Below are 15675 nucleotides of genomic sequence, written 5' to 3'. Positions count from 1 at the left end.
AGAAAAGCCAAAGCACGTCTGAGAGAGCGGTCGACACTTGCCAATCGACTCAGTGCCGCGGAAGAACCCGAAAGCACCCGCACAGACACCCCAACCCCTCAGGCAGCCGGCCCGCGGCCGGCAACACGCCACCCCGTCCCGGCGGCCCCCGCGGTGGGGCGGGACGCGACGCGCATGCGCCACACCACCACCACGCCCCCCTACACACCCCCACACACTCCCCGGCGGGAAGCGCTGCGGCGTCCTGACGTCAGATGCGCGGTCCCCCGGCAACGGCCGGACGTCGCGAGGCCGCCGGGAACCCGGAAGTGGCAGGCGAATAGGAGCGAGTGGCGCAGCCCGCGGAGGGCGGCGGCGGTAAAGTAGTCCCGGCGGGCAGCGGCCGGTTGGCGGTGGTGCCGCCAGCGCTCGGCGCAGCGCGGGGAGCCTCGGCCTCTATCGGCGCGCTCGGACTGCGGGGCCGCCCCGCGCGGCAGGAGAGATGGCGGCGGATAAGGCTGCGGGTGAGTGCGAGGGGAGCCGTCGCGGCCCGTCGGGCCCGCCTCAGGCCTGGGCCGCCTGGTGCGGAGGGATACGCTCCGCCGCGGGGGGCGGTGAGTGCCGGTACGTCCCGGGCGGAAGGAGAAAGGACTGTTTCCTTCCGCCGAGGAAGTAGTGCCCCCGCGTCGACGGAACTGCGGACCGCTGGCGGCCGAGGTGGCCGGTGTGAGGTGCCGGCGAGGCCCGCCGTGGCCCGCCGTCTGTGGGCCTGTGTCCTGGCGGGTCACCGGCGGGGCCCTGTGGGGATGGGCCCCTCTGTGCCCTCCGCGAGGGGCTCCAAGCTGCTGTGCGCCCCTGGCCTGGACGGGCCGGGCGGGGAGGGGGTTATGGACGGGTTGGCGGGGCCGGGTGTCTTAATAACAGCTACAGAAATTGAGCTTCGGGGTTAATTTGTTAAACTGGGGCATTCGGAAGGTGCTGGGGAGATGTGAACGCTTCGTGTTGCTACTTGGTCTCTGGAGCTCAGTGCGATTCCCTCTGCGGTGCCGCTTCGGTTTCAGGGGATGAGTGGGTCTTCCCTGAACTCGGACCTGAAAAGACACTGTAGAGAGAAGTCACCGAGATTAACAAATAAATCATCTTCTGGTAAACACCTGAAATAAATCTCAAGTACAGTTGCTGTGTAACTCATTAGCATTAATAAGCTACTGCTCGTCTATCTCCCATAAAACTGCCCTTTGTGCAAGAAGTCCTCATTGCAGGAAAAGTCCTTTCCTCAGGTGGCAGCTCAGTGGGGACGGAGAAGAGGCTGCTGTGGAGGAAAGCCAAAGGGGTCTGCTTGTGTTCTTTGGTTTTTTTTTCAGCTGGTTTTACATGGTGGGAGCATTGTTTTAAATTGCCTTGAGCATTTTTTCTCTCGATGCTGAATGTGAAACTCCTCTGTATCGGAAAAAGACTGTGGGAAAAAATAGTGTAGTGTACTGAGCAATGTGTACTAAACTATCCTGTGTTTATTTATAAGCACTGTAAGCATCTGCTAAGCTACAAGGAAAAAAATTGGCATTAAGTTTTTTATGGTTTTTTTTGTTGTTGTTCTTGGAAGTGTAGAAGGAACTTTTCAGCTGTGCTTGCTTAAAAGAAAAGTATGTGCCCAAATGAATCAAAGACGTGAGCTATGGCAAGATATTCTACATACTGTACTTGTTTATAGCAGTGAGTTAAAAATAACTTTCCACTGAGAAGTGTTTGCTTTTTATTGTACAGCATTGAAGAAGTCTGTTATAGTTACACTAGTAGTGCAGTGATTCATAGAAAAATGTAATCTCGGTGCCACAAACTGCCATTCTCTTACAAAGGCTGAACACTCTGGCTGGTCTTCATACCCTTCAAAATGCTATTGGAGCAAGAGTCACATGATAGATTCCGCCCCTTCCAAGGAAGAGATTATCTCCCAGCCTGTACAGTTTGGAAATAAAAAATAATTCCAGAGATGCTCTGGTATGTAACAGCACAGTTTATGTCAGATGTAATTTACAGGGCCGAGGAACAAGAGGGCCCAGGAGCAGCAGTCCTTGGAGATATGGGTAACAAGGATGAGAAGGATAATGATTACAGTCACTCTTCAGGTGTCTTTGAGTGTGTGTATGTGGGAGATGTGGCTTCTCGTTGCTTATATGATGTTGTGGCAGCAAGCCAATGAGGAGGGGAACCTCCCTTTTCAGGTGGCAGTCTCATACTTTTCCTTCTTCTCCTGTCATGGAGCCAGTTTTCCCAAAGTTCTGCTGTCCACCATGATGTAACTTCTCCAGTAGGAACAACTGTCTGCTTGTGCAAAGCAAACAAGCCTCTGTGACAGAGTGTTTCTCCTGCTCAGCCCCAAGATTGCTAACTAGGAAGATAACTTCCTGAGTTGCTTCTTTAACGTGAAACTCGGTGCAGCAGCTTTCTCCAGATCAAAATCTGAGCACTCGATTTTCACACCCTTTTCCAGGTTGCCCCTTTTGCCCCTCATCACTAGCCTGACAAGTATTAGTTTTAGAGTCGCTCTGTACTTGTGAAAGTTGGACAAAATGAAAAGTTAAATGAACAGGTCCATGTGTAAATACAGTTTACAGAGATAAATCGAGTCCTGTCATTTGTAAAGTAGAGAATCTGCACTGTTTCAGCTATTTCAGCTGATAATTGTAGCTATTGTATGGATGGGAGCACGTCGGTAGTGACTGGTGTGCCGTATGTTACCCATGCTACGTACTTCTGCAAGAATGCCGAAGATCACTAGAGCTGCATGAGCAAGTGGCATGGTCTATGTTTTGCCAGGGTACAATGCACCTACATGTTTCATTTTCAAATGCCTCAAGAAATACGGAAATAATAGTTTATTTGCAAGTACTTGATAGCCATTTGCAGCCAAGAGAGCGAGAGTACTTTTTTTTCCTCCCCCCATTTAAGTGGCATTGGAGGGTTCTCTTTGATATCTTGGGCCAGCCGGCTTTTAGGTGACTCTTGCCTGTGAGATCTCTCAATAATAAAGATCAGCTGGAGCAGTAGATCCTGGTCTAAACAAGAGTGGTAGGATTGCAGTAGATTAGAAGGACCTGTAGCTCTTTAACAGGTTTCAAGCATGTTTGGGCAAAAAGGGTAGAGAGCAGCCAAAGTGGGTTGTTTTGTTTGTTTGTTTGTTGTTTGTTTGTTTGGTTTTTTTTCCAAAGGAAAGAGCTATGCTGTAAACTACGGCAGCTGGACTTCAGTTTTATTCTTTCTTGATAAGCTTCCAGTTCAGGTTTTGCAAACTTGCTTTGTTTACTGAGTTGTAGTAGGTGTGGTTGATTGGATTACAGCCATAAATCTGACTTTATAGGAGAAGGGATAGCTCTGTTTTTGCTCAAAGTAGTCCCCGGTTTCATTTGGGGTTTTTTTTTTTTTAGTGTACCAGCAGACTTAGAGACACAGTGAAATCTGTAGACCTGTCCTCATTTTTCCCTAGGAAATACATCACACAGCTATGTAAGTGGTGCTTTTATTACACAGCTTAGTCAACAGTCTTTTTGGTTTATCTTTCACTTAACTGAAGACATTTTACTTCAGGGTTCAGACTTCCATAAGCCCAGCTTCATTGGAGATGCTTGTTTTACGAGCTGGCGTACAACGGCAGCAATCAGTAGTACACTCAGTAGTTGACAGCGCTCTGCTAGGTAAACCTCTATGTGAGGAACCTCTTGAGCAGACCGAGCGTTACCAACTTCAAAAGTTTTAGCGTCGCAAGTCTTTGCACTATGGTTACTTATACGAGTGTAATCTGAAAGGGCGTGTTGAGCAAATAAAGCAGATAACGTAACTGTTAGCATGAACATTTGAGGGAAAATGCATTTGCTTATTCAGTGCTGTTCTAGAGATCCTTGGAGGGTGATAGCTTTCTGTTCAGCTGTACAACCACAAGATTTAGAGTAGGAATCAGATGTATTCTATATTTAGCTTGAAAGAGAGGTGCTTCTTGTTCCTTCCCTCTTTTGCTGCGGCAAACCTTGGCACATCAAAATTTTTCTGAGCTTTTTTGTGTTTTAATTTTCTCTCCTACCTTTCCCTTTCAAGGAAAAGGCAGTGCAAGTGGTGTTGATCAATGGCTTATGTGTAGTCAGATTTTATAGCAGGTGCATGCAGTTCGGTAGCCCCTTGAGGATTCGTCTCTCCAGGGTACCGAAATGGCTGAATCCTGAATTTTGCCTAAATCACAGTGGGTTACTTTGTAACTTGAGGGTGTCAGATTGTTGAGATCTTAAAATCTCAACTTCATTGGCCTCTTGATGCAGGATGAAAGTCACAACCAGATATTTACAGTTCTTGCTCAAATGTGTTATTGCATAGGGCAATGGAAGGGATCACGCTATCTTCCCAGCAACAGGCACAAACTGAATAGATTACTAAGTCTGCCTTGTTCCTACTGAGGATGTTAATTGATGAATCTTTGGAGGTTTGATTGCCCCTTACTATTATTGTTTGTCTTAGATTTGTAAATTTTCATAGTCAGTAGCAGATGATCCAGATATATTGGTGATGATGGGGAATGGATTTTGCAGGGGAGCTCACAAAGTGAAAACAAAATAGCAGGGTTTGCGTTACATCTGTGAATTCTAGGGAAGAGAAAGAGAGGCATTGAATCTACAAAGCCTGCCTAGCCTATTAAGATAGCAAAAGGTAGGTCAGAGCAAAGCTTCCACTGAGAAATGAAAGAAAAAATTTTCTGCAAAAGTAGAAACTGTTGCTGGTTTATAAAGTCTTTGTTTCAAAAACATTCGATGATTTTTGTGTGCTCTAGTACATAAGTTAATGCTTCTAGAAATAAACTGTCTGGTGTGGTGCTTGTGTGGTGTTTGGGGTTGGTTTTTTTTTCTCCAGTAGTTTGTGTTCAGTACAAGGAAGGGTTTGGTGGGATTTTTTTCAGCTTCTTGGGCATGGAATGTCTGTACTGTGATTTTTTTAATGCAACTTCACTAAATTCTTAATTACATGGTGATAAATGGGTTCAGTGCACTCCCTTCTGGAAAATATACTCAACAGTGACTGAAAGGTAAAATGTTAGGAATTCTATGTAAAAGAAATTGAAGACAATTAAAACCTCATCGTATTGCTATACAGATGATCAAAGGGGTGACCATCATCATTGCCACGTGTTGTTCTTGTCTTAATCTGGAAAAGGATATGGCAGAACTGGAGAAGATTCTGGGAAAAAGCATGTGAGGAAGACGCAGGATAAACTGTTTCTGCACACCTCAGAAGGAGACGATTCAAAGAAAGATCTGTAAGATCGGGAGTGAGGCTGAAAAAGTGAATAGGCAGCATTTGCTCGTGTCTTGCAGTATAATCACTAGATAGCATTTGATGGAGTATGTTGAAGACTACAAAAGTATAAAGAGTTTTTTAAAAATATATCAGGTCTGTCAGTGATTCTTAACAATGATGGTTCGATTGCAGCCTCTTACTTAGGGAGACTTATTCTTTCCAAGGCAGGGAGCTGGGTGGAAGTCCCAGTGTTTGCTCTGGTTTTTTTTACGTTGTTCCCTAAAGCATCCCTTGCTAGCTGTTTAGGAAGCAGCATACAGGATGCATGGGTTGTTCATCTAACCCAGTGTGGTACTTATTTTATGATGTGTGGCCTTCACTGCTAATTTTTGTGCAAATAAAGACAATCCTAGTATATGGTTGCAGCTTTAAAGAGAAATCTAAAATGTATGCATTGTCAGTTGACTTGCAGGACTTTGGTTATTCATTGAGCACAGTAATTTAGCAAGGATTATTACATTTACATTTTACAGAGAGGAATTCACTAGGAGTATAGGATAACTTGAGATATTTTACTGTGGTAGGGAGACAGTGCTGCAGTTATCTGGAAAGTTATATGTACTGGCAGGGGGGTCTTGAGAACTGGAAGAAACAGAATTTTAAAGCTGAATAGCTCTCATCACATTTGCAAACTTTCTTGTCATTTTCTGTCCACTTTACAGATCAAGGTACTGAGAAGCATGAAGGAGCGGGTACTTCTGGGATTACTGATCAGGAAAAGGAACTGTCGAGCAGTGCGTTACAAGCTTTTCTGGTAAGACAAAGCCAAACTCTGAAACTTCTAATTTACCACATAAATGCTAAATGGGCTTATATAATTATTTTGCCTGTTTTCTTAGCACAGTTGCAAATGTATTAATGGGATATTATATCAAAAGTAGCACTAATTGTGTTATAAAGCCAGCACATGCATTTTCTGTCTGCTATGATGTGAGAAGACTGAAGGGGATACGTGAATGAAGTGCACAAGAGCACGTTTAATCTTGATTCTCAAAACTTAGTAGCCTTAAAAGCTGTATAATGAGTTAATTAGAAGAAGCAGGCTGCTGTTCTGTATCAGCATTGGAAATGCATGATCTCTCTGAAGAATTAATCACTTCAAGCTAAAAATGTTGTGTTAAAGGGTTTAAAGGAACCACATGTATTTAAAAACCAGCAACCAAACAAACTTCTTTGTTTTAGCATCTTGCTATATTCTTTCACAAAAAGCATTGTATACTGTTCTGTCACTTTACATTAAAATATATTCTTCAACACATAACACCTACAGGCAGTATTTACTACCTGTTTTGTGTTTCTTGGAAGATCTTTTTGTGTGTTAAAATTCAAGTACCAGGTCTTTCAGTTTACTTCTTTCTTTGTGTTGACTCCTAATTTTATTTAGTGTAGCAAGTGACAGGAAGTATAATTGCTTTTCCTTTCAATTGTTATATCTCTGTCTCCACAATGCCTTGCATAATTCAGTTTTGGATGCGTTAAATAGATCGGGGGAAGAATTTAAATACTGTCTTTTGATATTCCTGCTTGTATGTTTCACTCATTACTTTTATTTTGTCTAGAATGTTGTTACATGAAGTGCATGTAGTTGATACTTAAACTGAAAACAGCTGATGTTCACTGATGTCTTCTTGAGTGCTTTCCAGCTCAATTGCTCTTTTTCAATACCTTTTTGCTCACTGGCATTTGATCCTGAGAACTGAAGGCACAGGAAAGGATCGTCTGTTTTCCACCTTGCCCACAGATCTACATGCCTAAAATACTTTTGATCTGCTAACAACTTAATCTTTAGTTTTATACTGGTCCAGTGTATCTGGTTTATCTCATGACTTTTTCTTGCTTTAAGAACTCTCTAAGTTCATGGAGTTGTGAGGTGATGACAGGTGTCAGCAGAATTAGTCTGGTGCCTTGTTTGCCAATTTTGCTTGCTATTGAGTTGCTGTAAATGGCTTTGTGGACTGCCTTGCATGCTGCTTTATCATATTGTACTTCCAATTTCAGTCTTGACAGAATTGCTATAAAATTGTGTATTATATTCTAGATCCTGTCTAGTAGAGTAAAGGACTGTTGGCTGAGGAAAAACATCACATAATAAGCTGGGCATTTAAGGGTTCAAGGTTTGTAGACCAGCCGTGGTTAGAAGCCTTGTTGCTGTAATCTGAAAGCTACTCCTGTTGAAGAGAAGCTCTGGAGTGTGAACGCTTAAAGAAAATCACTGGGAGATGAGCTGTCTCAATTAAAGAGCATGCCAGCAGTTGAGTTGCAAGTCCCTGCGTTTATGCACATAATCTCTAGGCAATCCATGCTGTTGATACTTAAGAGTTGTGGAAATACTCTGTGTCAATGTCCTGCTACATCTCTCTGTAAATTGTATAACTATGCTTTCACAGGAGACTGAAGAAACTGGGATGGTTCTGTTGAGAGTAGCTGCAGAATGGCAACTTTCTCAGGAAGAGCAGAAGGACCACAGGGCCTTTCTCTGTTGTAATTCTTCCCTTAACAGAGGAAGTTAGGCAGGAGCCCAGGAGAAGCTCTGTGGAACAGCACTTAAGAAAAGGAGGAGAAAGTGGAGTGGTCGTGATACTCAAGAGCATAGCTTTTGATTGTGAAGCGTTGACAGAGATGGAAACGAATCTGCATAACTGTCTGACCAGATTGGAAGTAACCCTGATATGGAAGAGGGGAAGGTGATTATTCCTGTATAGGAATTGAACAGTAGAGAGTGAAGGATCATTTAGGCTTAACATAGTTGAAAGAGTCTGGAGTTCTCTTTCATTCCTCGATGCCACTAAATTCCTTCTGCACAAACACAGAAAAGACTAAAACTGAAAGCGGAAAGAGGTGAGCCATTATGAAGTCCTTGCCTATTCCCGAGGTGAAAGAAAGGGTTTTCTTGATTAAATCGCACCTCAGAGGAGCATCATGCTTGGGTCCTAGTTTCTGTTTAAGTGTGCCTAGATGATTGAATACTTCTTTCAACAGCTAGAACTTGTAAAAATATTATTTAAACCTGTACTGGGAAAGTGACCTGTCTTAAGCTGACTTCCGCAGACTAAATTGTAACACATTCTCTCCAGATGAAGTGAAGAACGAACATAAAATGATGGGCTGGGACTTATATAAGCAACTGCAGCCGCTCAATATATATGTGATGAAAACTGAGGAAATAAAGAATCTTGAAACTCGAAATAATATGGTGAAGAGAAATCAGAATAACACTTTTCATGGAAACATCTTTTTATAATAATCGACTACTCCATTTGTGCTTCCTCCACTAAATTCTTTTTGATGTTTGGATATTACCTCAACTTTTAGGCTTACTTCCACATATTAATCTGCAATAGAGTATGTGTGTAGACGTTTAGTTCGCTTCACTTGCTGTTGGTAAAGGAAATACTACTTTTCTCTCTAAACTTATAGAGGATACTTTCATTAAAATTTACTAGTCTATTAGTTTAAACTTTGTATCTTCTAATGTGTGTTTCTGGTATGTGTGCAATTTCCAGGCTGGAAACTATGATGCTTGTTTACAACACCTAAATACCCTTCAAGACATTAACAAAGATGACTACAAAATAACTTTGAATACTGCTGTTGCAGAGTTCTGTAAGAGTAACCAGACTACAACAGATAGTTTGAGACAAACCCTTAACCAGCTGAAGAACCAGGTAATGTAAACGTATTGACATGGTACTTGACTTTGAGTACTGTTAATGGTGATGAGATCTTCCAGTGAAATAGGAAGAAAATTTCTGCCCCTTGTCCCCTAGATTTGATAAAGGAATAAGAAAGTGACACTACTTTTAAACCTCTGAGTCTGTTTAATCATGTAGGACACTACTTCTATAGTTATTTTTTTAGTTATTATTGAAATTGATCCAAAGGTTAAATCTTCCAGGGATTATAACTGTAGAAAGACCTGCTATGTTCTTTCAATAAACAGTTCCTTAACTTGAAATAGTTTGAAGTAATTTCATATAAAGTAAAAAGTGAAAATGTTACTTTACTGGTCAGCTGACAGCTTTCTCTTCATTGTAAATTTTTCACTGGCTTTATGTGGAACAACAATAAAGTTTACTAGCTTATAACTCTTACTGACTTGTCTTTAGATGGATTAATACCTTTGGATTTTTTTTGTGCCATATTTGACACTTTTTAAAATCACAGGTATTGAAAGTTTAATGAAACGAGGTGGGTTTTTTTTTCAGGTTCACTCTGCTGTTGAAGAAATGGATGGTTTAGATGATGTTGAAAATAGCATGCTGTACTACAATCAGGCTGTTATTTTGTATCATCTGCGTCAGTATACTGAAGCTATATCAGTTGGGGAGAAGCTGTACCAGTTTATAGAGCCTTTCGGTACGTAGACAGAAAGAAGAGTTTTATTTGTGCAATAACTACAGAAAGATCCTTCAGTCCTTCTCACTATCAGACAAGTGATTTATAAATAGCCTACTATGGTTCCAAAAAAGTAGATAGCGTTTGGAATGAAGAATATGTTTTACTTATATCAAGGCCAACAGTTGAATTTGGGGGGAAGGTATTTCAGAGACATTTAGCAGCCAAGTATAATGAAACTGAAATGGATTTTTGGCAACTGTAAAAGGTATTTATGTAAATAATATGTACAAGCTAATTAAAAGATTTAAAATCTAGGATTTGGAGTCATCGTGCAATTTCATGGTTGGGTGTGTATTTGTCAGGGCACTCACATTTGTAAATATCTCCATTAGGTCATACATAATTTTATGTGCTCATACCGGCATATAAAGTCTCCAGCTTTTATGAGCTATGGCATCCTGTGTAGTGGAATTGCCGTATTTGTATGAAATAACTTCATAATCCCTGTTGAATTTAGAGGTGACAAGGCTGAAGGATGCATGTGTGTTTGTCTCAGTAAATTAAGTAAATGCCACTGTGTTTCTCCTTTAATTCCTCCCAGTTTTCAATATGCCTATTTGGGACTTACTCTGTGAAGCCAGCCAAGCAGAAATGTGTTTGGACAGAATCCTTTCAAGTTCTGTGGGATTCTGTGTACGCACATGGCTCCATCTGTCTATTTAGACACTGGATCTTTGGTGCGGATCTGCTTAGATCAATTTTTTTCTTATGCAATATGTTTATTTTTCCCATAATGTTGCATAGATGCACTTTATAGTCAATTTTTTTTTCTTCAGTCATATTTCGAAGGATTGGTATTAGAGCTTTAAAATAATTTTTATTTCTTTTCTTTATACAGAAGAGAAGTTTGCCCAGGCTGTGTGCTTCTTGCTTGTAGACTTATATCTGCTCACTTACCAAGCTGAGAAAGCCTTGCATCTGCTTGCTGTTCTGGAAAAAATGATTTCACAGGGCAACAATAACAGCAAGAATGGAAAAAATGAGGTAAGCTTAAAATCATATGAATGCCACTAAGTCTTTACCAGAAGTATGCTTTAACTCAATCCAAAATTGCTCTTTTAAAATACTTTGGAATTATAAAACTATGTTAGATCACCTGTAACTTCACACAGCAACTTATACACGTTAGTAACTGAGTTAATTGTATACAGCAGCTGTTTATTCCCTCTCTTCCAACCTTTTCTCTTACTTCCAGGGAGCTAAGAAGTGTTTTTTAAGTCAGAGACTTGCATTGGAAAGACAGTTGTCTGCAGGGTCAAATATGTATATTTTTCCTTGTTTGTCTTGGATTATGACCATATGAGACCCTAAGTTTGAAAGGGAAGTTGGTGTCAGAGAGGAATTGCAGTTGCATAGTATGGGAAATCAAGCATCTTTTTTACATAGTATCTGAAAGTAATAGACACACTTTCAAATGACATCTTTTGTATGTGTCTTTTGGAAAAATCAACAGAATGAGGAGTGGCTTGGAAGTGAAAAGAGGACACTTCTTTCTTTTCCTGTTGATGGAATGCCACACTTAAGATAAAACATTTTAAGTACATAGTAATTCTACTGAAGAAAATATGTAAGAAAGACTCTAGAATGTGCATATCATCCTTCTGGGTGAGAGAATTCTTAAAATACTTCAACTGTGGTGCAACATAGCGCTAATGTTAATATAGAATTCTGCTCTTCATAGGCTGGTATGGTTGTTCTTGGATTTTGATTGTTAAGCTCAAGTTACAGTGTTGGGTGGAATGTGTATTTTTTGACTAATAAATACTTATTTTTCTTCTTCATGTGAGATTGATAAAAATAGTTCATGAAAGAATCTGTAACCTGAATTTAAAATATGACTTAGTGACACTTCCTTTTTTTTTTTTTTTGTTTGACGCTCAGTCAGGTAATAATACAAATAAAGATTCCTCGAATCAAAAAGCTGAAAGTGGAGCTTTGATAGAAGTTGCTAAATCTAAGATACATCAGGTAAGTGTCTGCATATGATTTATACAAGAACATCAGTTCGAGTTTTTTCTTAAAACCGAGTGCCATCTGCTTCAAATCTAGTTCAGCATGAATTGTAATACTCTGTCTCTCCTTGAATTTCATGTTGTAAAACACAAGAATGAATTTATCTAACTCTTCCTTTTTGTGAGATCCGCGTACAGGAAAAACTGACCTAACACAAAAAATCCCCAATTTCAATCCCTGCAGTTTATCATAATTTTTTAAAACTGCAGATAGCTGCACTGACTTTATATCTGTTAGACCTCTTTAGACATTCTAAATCAGCTGAGGTTTTATTTCACTGTGCTGTTCTGTGGAAAAATAGGTGAAGAAACAAAATGCTTCTGTATCAGCATTCACCTATTGGTGTGTTCAGTTTAGTAGGCAAACGTCTGGGATTAAGAGGTTAACTTACTTTAATTGTCATTTTAAGTGCTAGTAACTGTGTTTGAATATAGAGTAGCTGTTGACCATTGAACAAAATGTGCATCTGCTTACTGTACATACAAAGCCTATAAATTTGTTGTTGAAAGTCTGAATAGAATTTCTTTTATAGGAAGGCTTTTTGAACAGCTTTTTACTAACTACTTTTAAGATATATATAAAATATTCTGTAATAAATCTTTAGTAATGGTTCATCTTGCAAGCCTACACAAGTTATTGTTTTTTATTTAACAAATTTAATTTTTTAACAGTATAAGGTGAGAGCCTATATCCAGATGAAGTCTCTAAAAGCATGCAAAAGAGAGATCAAGTCTGTTATGAATACAGCTGGGAATGTAAGTATTCTTAAGGCTATTGTTTTTCTACATCTACATCTGTTCTCTATTTTTAAAATGAATTTGCTAACTTTCTTTACAAAGGTAGGTCTTATTGAGGATGGATGACTGAATTAATGCTTTATGTAGTCTGTTGGATTTGTAATCTCTTTTCTGCAAGTATAATTAATGTAGAATTTTCTCATTTGCGCTGTTTTCAGTTGTTCAGAAAAATACACTTTATTGTTAATGATACCAAAATGACAGTGAAATACTACATAATAAACAGGTTCAGTTTGCTTTATAATTTAAGCAGTACAAAACAAGCTTTAGTTTACTATAAATGTTATGGGTATTACAAACTTCTGATGCCATTGGTGGTTTAAAGTAGTTCATAAAAGGTGAATTCTAGGATACGCAGTTCTTGGGTTGGTTTTTTTTTTGGTTGAAATTTGTTGGAGGCTTACCTCTTGCTAGAAAGCAGTTTCTTTTTTTTATATAGGAGTTCTCAACTCAGAATTATGTCCACCTTCCCAGATAAATTCTACATTAACTGAGGAGCAGGGAATGGGAGGAGAGCACTTCCCTTTTGTTGCCAGTCTCAACACTTGCTAGTTTGACAGAAATCCTTCTGGATCATGAGGTCTTTGTTGGCAGACCAGAAAGATCACAGCCCAGGAGGAAGCTGTTGGACTCTGCAGGGAGGGGAGCGTGGGGAGGAGTGTACTAGAAGAGAGGTTGGAGAAAGATCCTCTTAAAACTAAAAGATCCTTTGCGTTTAGCCATTGCCATGGCAGAGTTCTCTAGAACAATGTTGAGTTTTAGAGCAGTAACGAAGAGTGTGCGTAGTTTTGTAGTTCAGAGGAGGTGAGCGTTAATTATGTACCCAACAAAGAAATGCTACTTCAGGAAGGTATTATGGCCAAAGCCCGCGTATTTTTAAAATGGTAGCAGGGGCAAGCTGTTTGTGGAGTGATTTAAAACTAGCAGTAGAAATCATGAAACAAGAGTTAATTAACTATTATTTTCTCCTTCACAGTCAGCTCCTTCTCTCTTTCTTAAAAGCAATTTTGAATATTTGAGGGGCAATTATCGTAAAGCAGTGAAACTTCTAAACAGCGCAAACATTGCTGAACATCCAGGCTTCATGAAAACAGGTAAAATAGAAAACCTTCATCCTGCAAGTATGCAAATGTGTCATATAATAGGGCTATTGATTGATGTGAATTTTAAGCATATTAATGATTACTTAAGGGGGTAGGCCCTGAATGTCATGGGTTTATATGCTGGATATGTTTTAATCTTTCTTGTGCTCCTTCACGTAACACTGTTGTGTTTTTCATTGAACATTCTTCTAGGCAATGCAGTGGTTGAGAAAATGGATTTGTGAAGGTGTAAATGTAATATTTGCCAGCCTTATATTTGGGTCCCTAAATCAAGACATGAATCAAAAGGCAACGTACTAGGTCTAGAAATTAGATTTCAGATTGTACTCAGAGGGGAGACTTTAGCAGTTGTAATGATTATTATGGGGGAAACGCTAATTTTTCATGAAGTGTTAAGGTTTGACTTCTATTGTATGCCATTTTAAGTTGCTTCTATGTCTAGAAAGTATACATGTGTACACATGCACGGAGATATAACAGTACATAGATCTGTATACTTTTTTAGATATAAAAGTTATTTATATACTATAAATATATATGCTGTCTATATATGCACTAACTGTATACAGTATTATTTAAATATATTTGAGATTTTAATTGGCTGTTTAAAACATCAGCTGAAAAATCTGGAGAGAAAGCTGTGTCTTGTGTCAGTAGAGAGTTAAGATTTCAAAAAATACTTGCACTGTAAAACTACTGAATTTCTTTACTATGTTCAGTGCTGGTTTTGTGATAGTACTCTCAATTTCTTGTGCTGTAAGATCTCTTATCTAGTAGATATTGCTGCATAGATTGCAGTTGGATTACAGAAGTCGCAGAGTTGGCCCTGGGAATCACAAGACTGAGTACATTTTGTAAACTTCTGTATTTACAGATAAATTTAACGGAAAACATTAAAAATATTTGCCATAATGCCCATTCGGGCATATTTTGACACTTCTTTTAGAATTTACTGTAACTTAGCTTTTTGGCAGTTTTTATTTTTCAAGTTCTTTCTGTAACTGAACATTTTCTGGAATGTCTTATATTCATATAACTTTTTTGCACAGTAGAACGTTCACTTAATAGTCTTCCTAGGTTACGATTAAAATAATGTCTGGTTAATTTGTTAATGGTCTGTTTCTGGGGTGTTTGGATTTTTAGGGTGGTTTTTTTTCTTTTTTCTTTTTTATCAATGGTAACCCTGTAAAGCTTCAACTACCAGCAGATAAGTCAAAAGTTAAATTTTCTGTCCTTTATTATTTAGAAGGAGCTTCTTACAGTGTTATCTGAACATATGATATATTTAGGAAGGAGAGTGCATTTCCTGCTTGTATGGTTAGGTTGACATATTTATTTTATAAAACTTAGGCAGGTAACATCATTTGAGAACATCCTTTTATACAAGAGCCATCTGTTAAAAATGTGAAGTGCTTGCATGCTAAATGCTACAAAAACCTCCAGATGAATTTACTTCAACTTGCAACCTGACAAATTTGCTTTATAGCTGGCTCTCTTCGAATACAGTGCATAAGATCTGGAAACCTGTGGCTGCTTATATATAGGTCATTTCAGGTCAATTGTCCAAGAGAGCTAGAGCGGTATACAGAAACAGAAGTTATTAAAATGCTTGTGAGGCAGGGATGTAACTGCATAATCCATTACTATCTCGCTGAAGAACATTTTTAATAAACTACCATAATATGCTGACCCATGAGAGAGTAGTGGGAGCATTTTGTGGGCTCGATGACATTTTTCAGTTTACAAAAACGGTCTTTTGCTGTTCTTTCAGGTGAATGCTTAAGGTGTATGTTCTGGAACAATCTTGGCTGCATCCACTTTGCAATGGGAAAGCACAATTTAGGAATTTTTTACTTTAAAAAAGCCTTACAAGAAAACGATAACGCGTGTGCACAGCTAGGAACGGGTAGCTCAGATCCAGGTAAGACTTTTAAGAGATGAAAATAGATGGTGGAAGAGGGGTGGGCGAATCAAGAAAATAGAGGATAGAAGCTTTCAGTAATTATCAGCAAAATTCCTGTTTCACCTCTTTGCAGAGGATAGGATAA

General features: G+C 39.5%; 1 protein-coding gene across 3 annotated transcripts in view; it reads left to right on the top strand.

The window, feature by feature from the left end:
- Nucleotides 1-242: 242 nt before the first annotated feature.
- CNOT10 (CCR4-NOT transcription complex subunit 10) overlaps nt 243-15675 on the top strand; it is a 35702-nt gene continuing 20269 nt past the window's right edge. The window contains exons 1-10 of one of the 3 annotated variants that reach the window (XM_068404714.1): nt 5047-5275; nt 5979-6070; nt 7704-8000; nt 8820-8981; nt 9522-9672; nt 10553-10698; nt 11596-11682; nt 12399-12482; nt 13501-13618; nt 15399-15548. In XM_068404714.1, the coding sequence (XP_068260815.1) occupies nt 7986-8000; nt 8820-8981; nt 9522-9672; nt 10553-10698; nt 11596-11682; nt 12399-12482; nt 13501-13618; nt 15399-15548 (913 nt within the window). In that variant the 5' untranslated portion in view covers nt 5047-5275; nt 5979-6070; nt 7704-7985. Of the gene's footprint in view, nt 504-5046; nt 5276-5978; nt 6071-7703; nt 8001-8819; nt 8982-9521; nt 9673-10552; nt 10699-11595; nt 11683-12398; nt 12483-13500; nt 13619-15398; nt 15549-15675 lie in introns of those variants that run through there. The other 2 variants (XM_068404712.1, XM_068404711.1) reach the window with 2 other exon arrangements.

The sequence above is a fragment of the Nyctibius grandis genome, chromosome 7 (genome assembly GCF_013368605.1).
Source record: "Nyctibius grandis isolate bNycGra1 chromosome 7, bNycGra1.pri, whole genome shotgun sequence".
Classification (NCBI taxonomy): Eukaryota; Metazoa; Chordata; class Aves; order Nyctibiiformes; family Nyctibiidae; genus Nyctibius; species Nyctibius grandis.
Note: the sequence above shows the minus strand (reverse complement) of the source record. Positions and strands in the feature narration are given on the sequence as shown.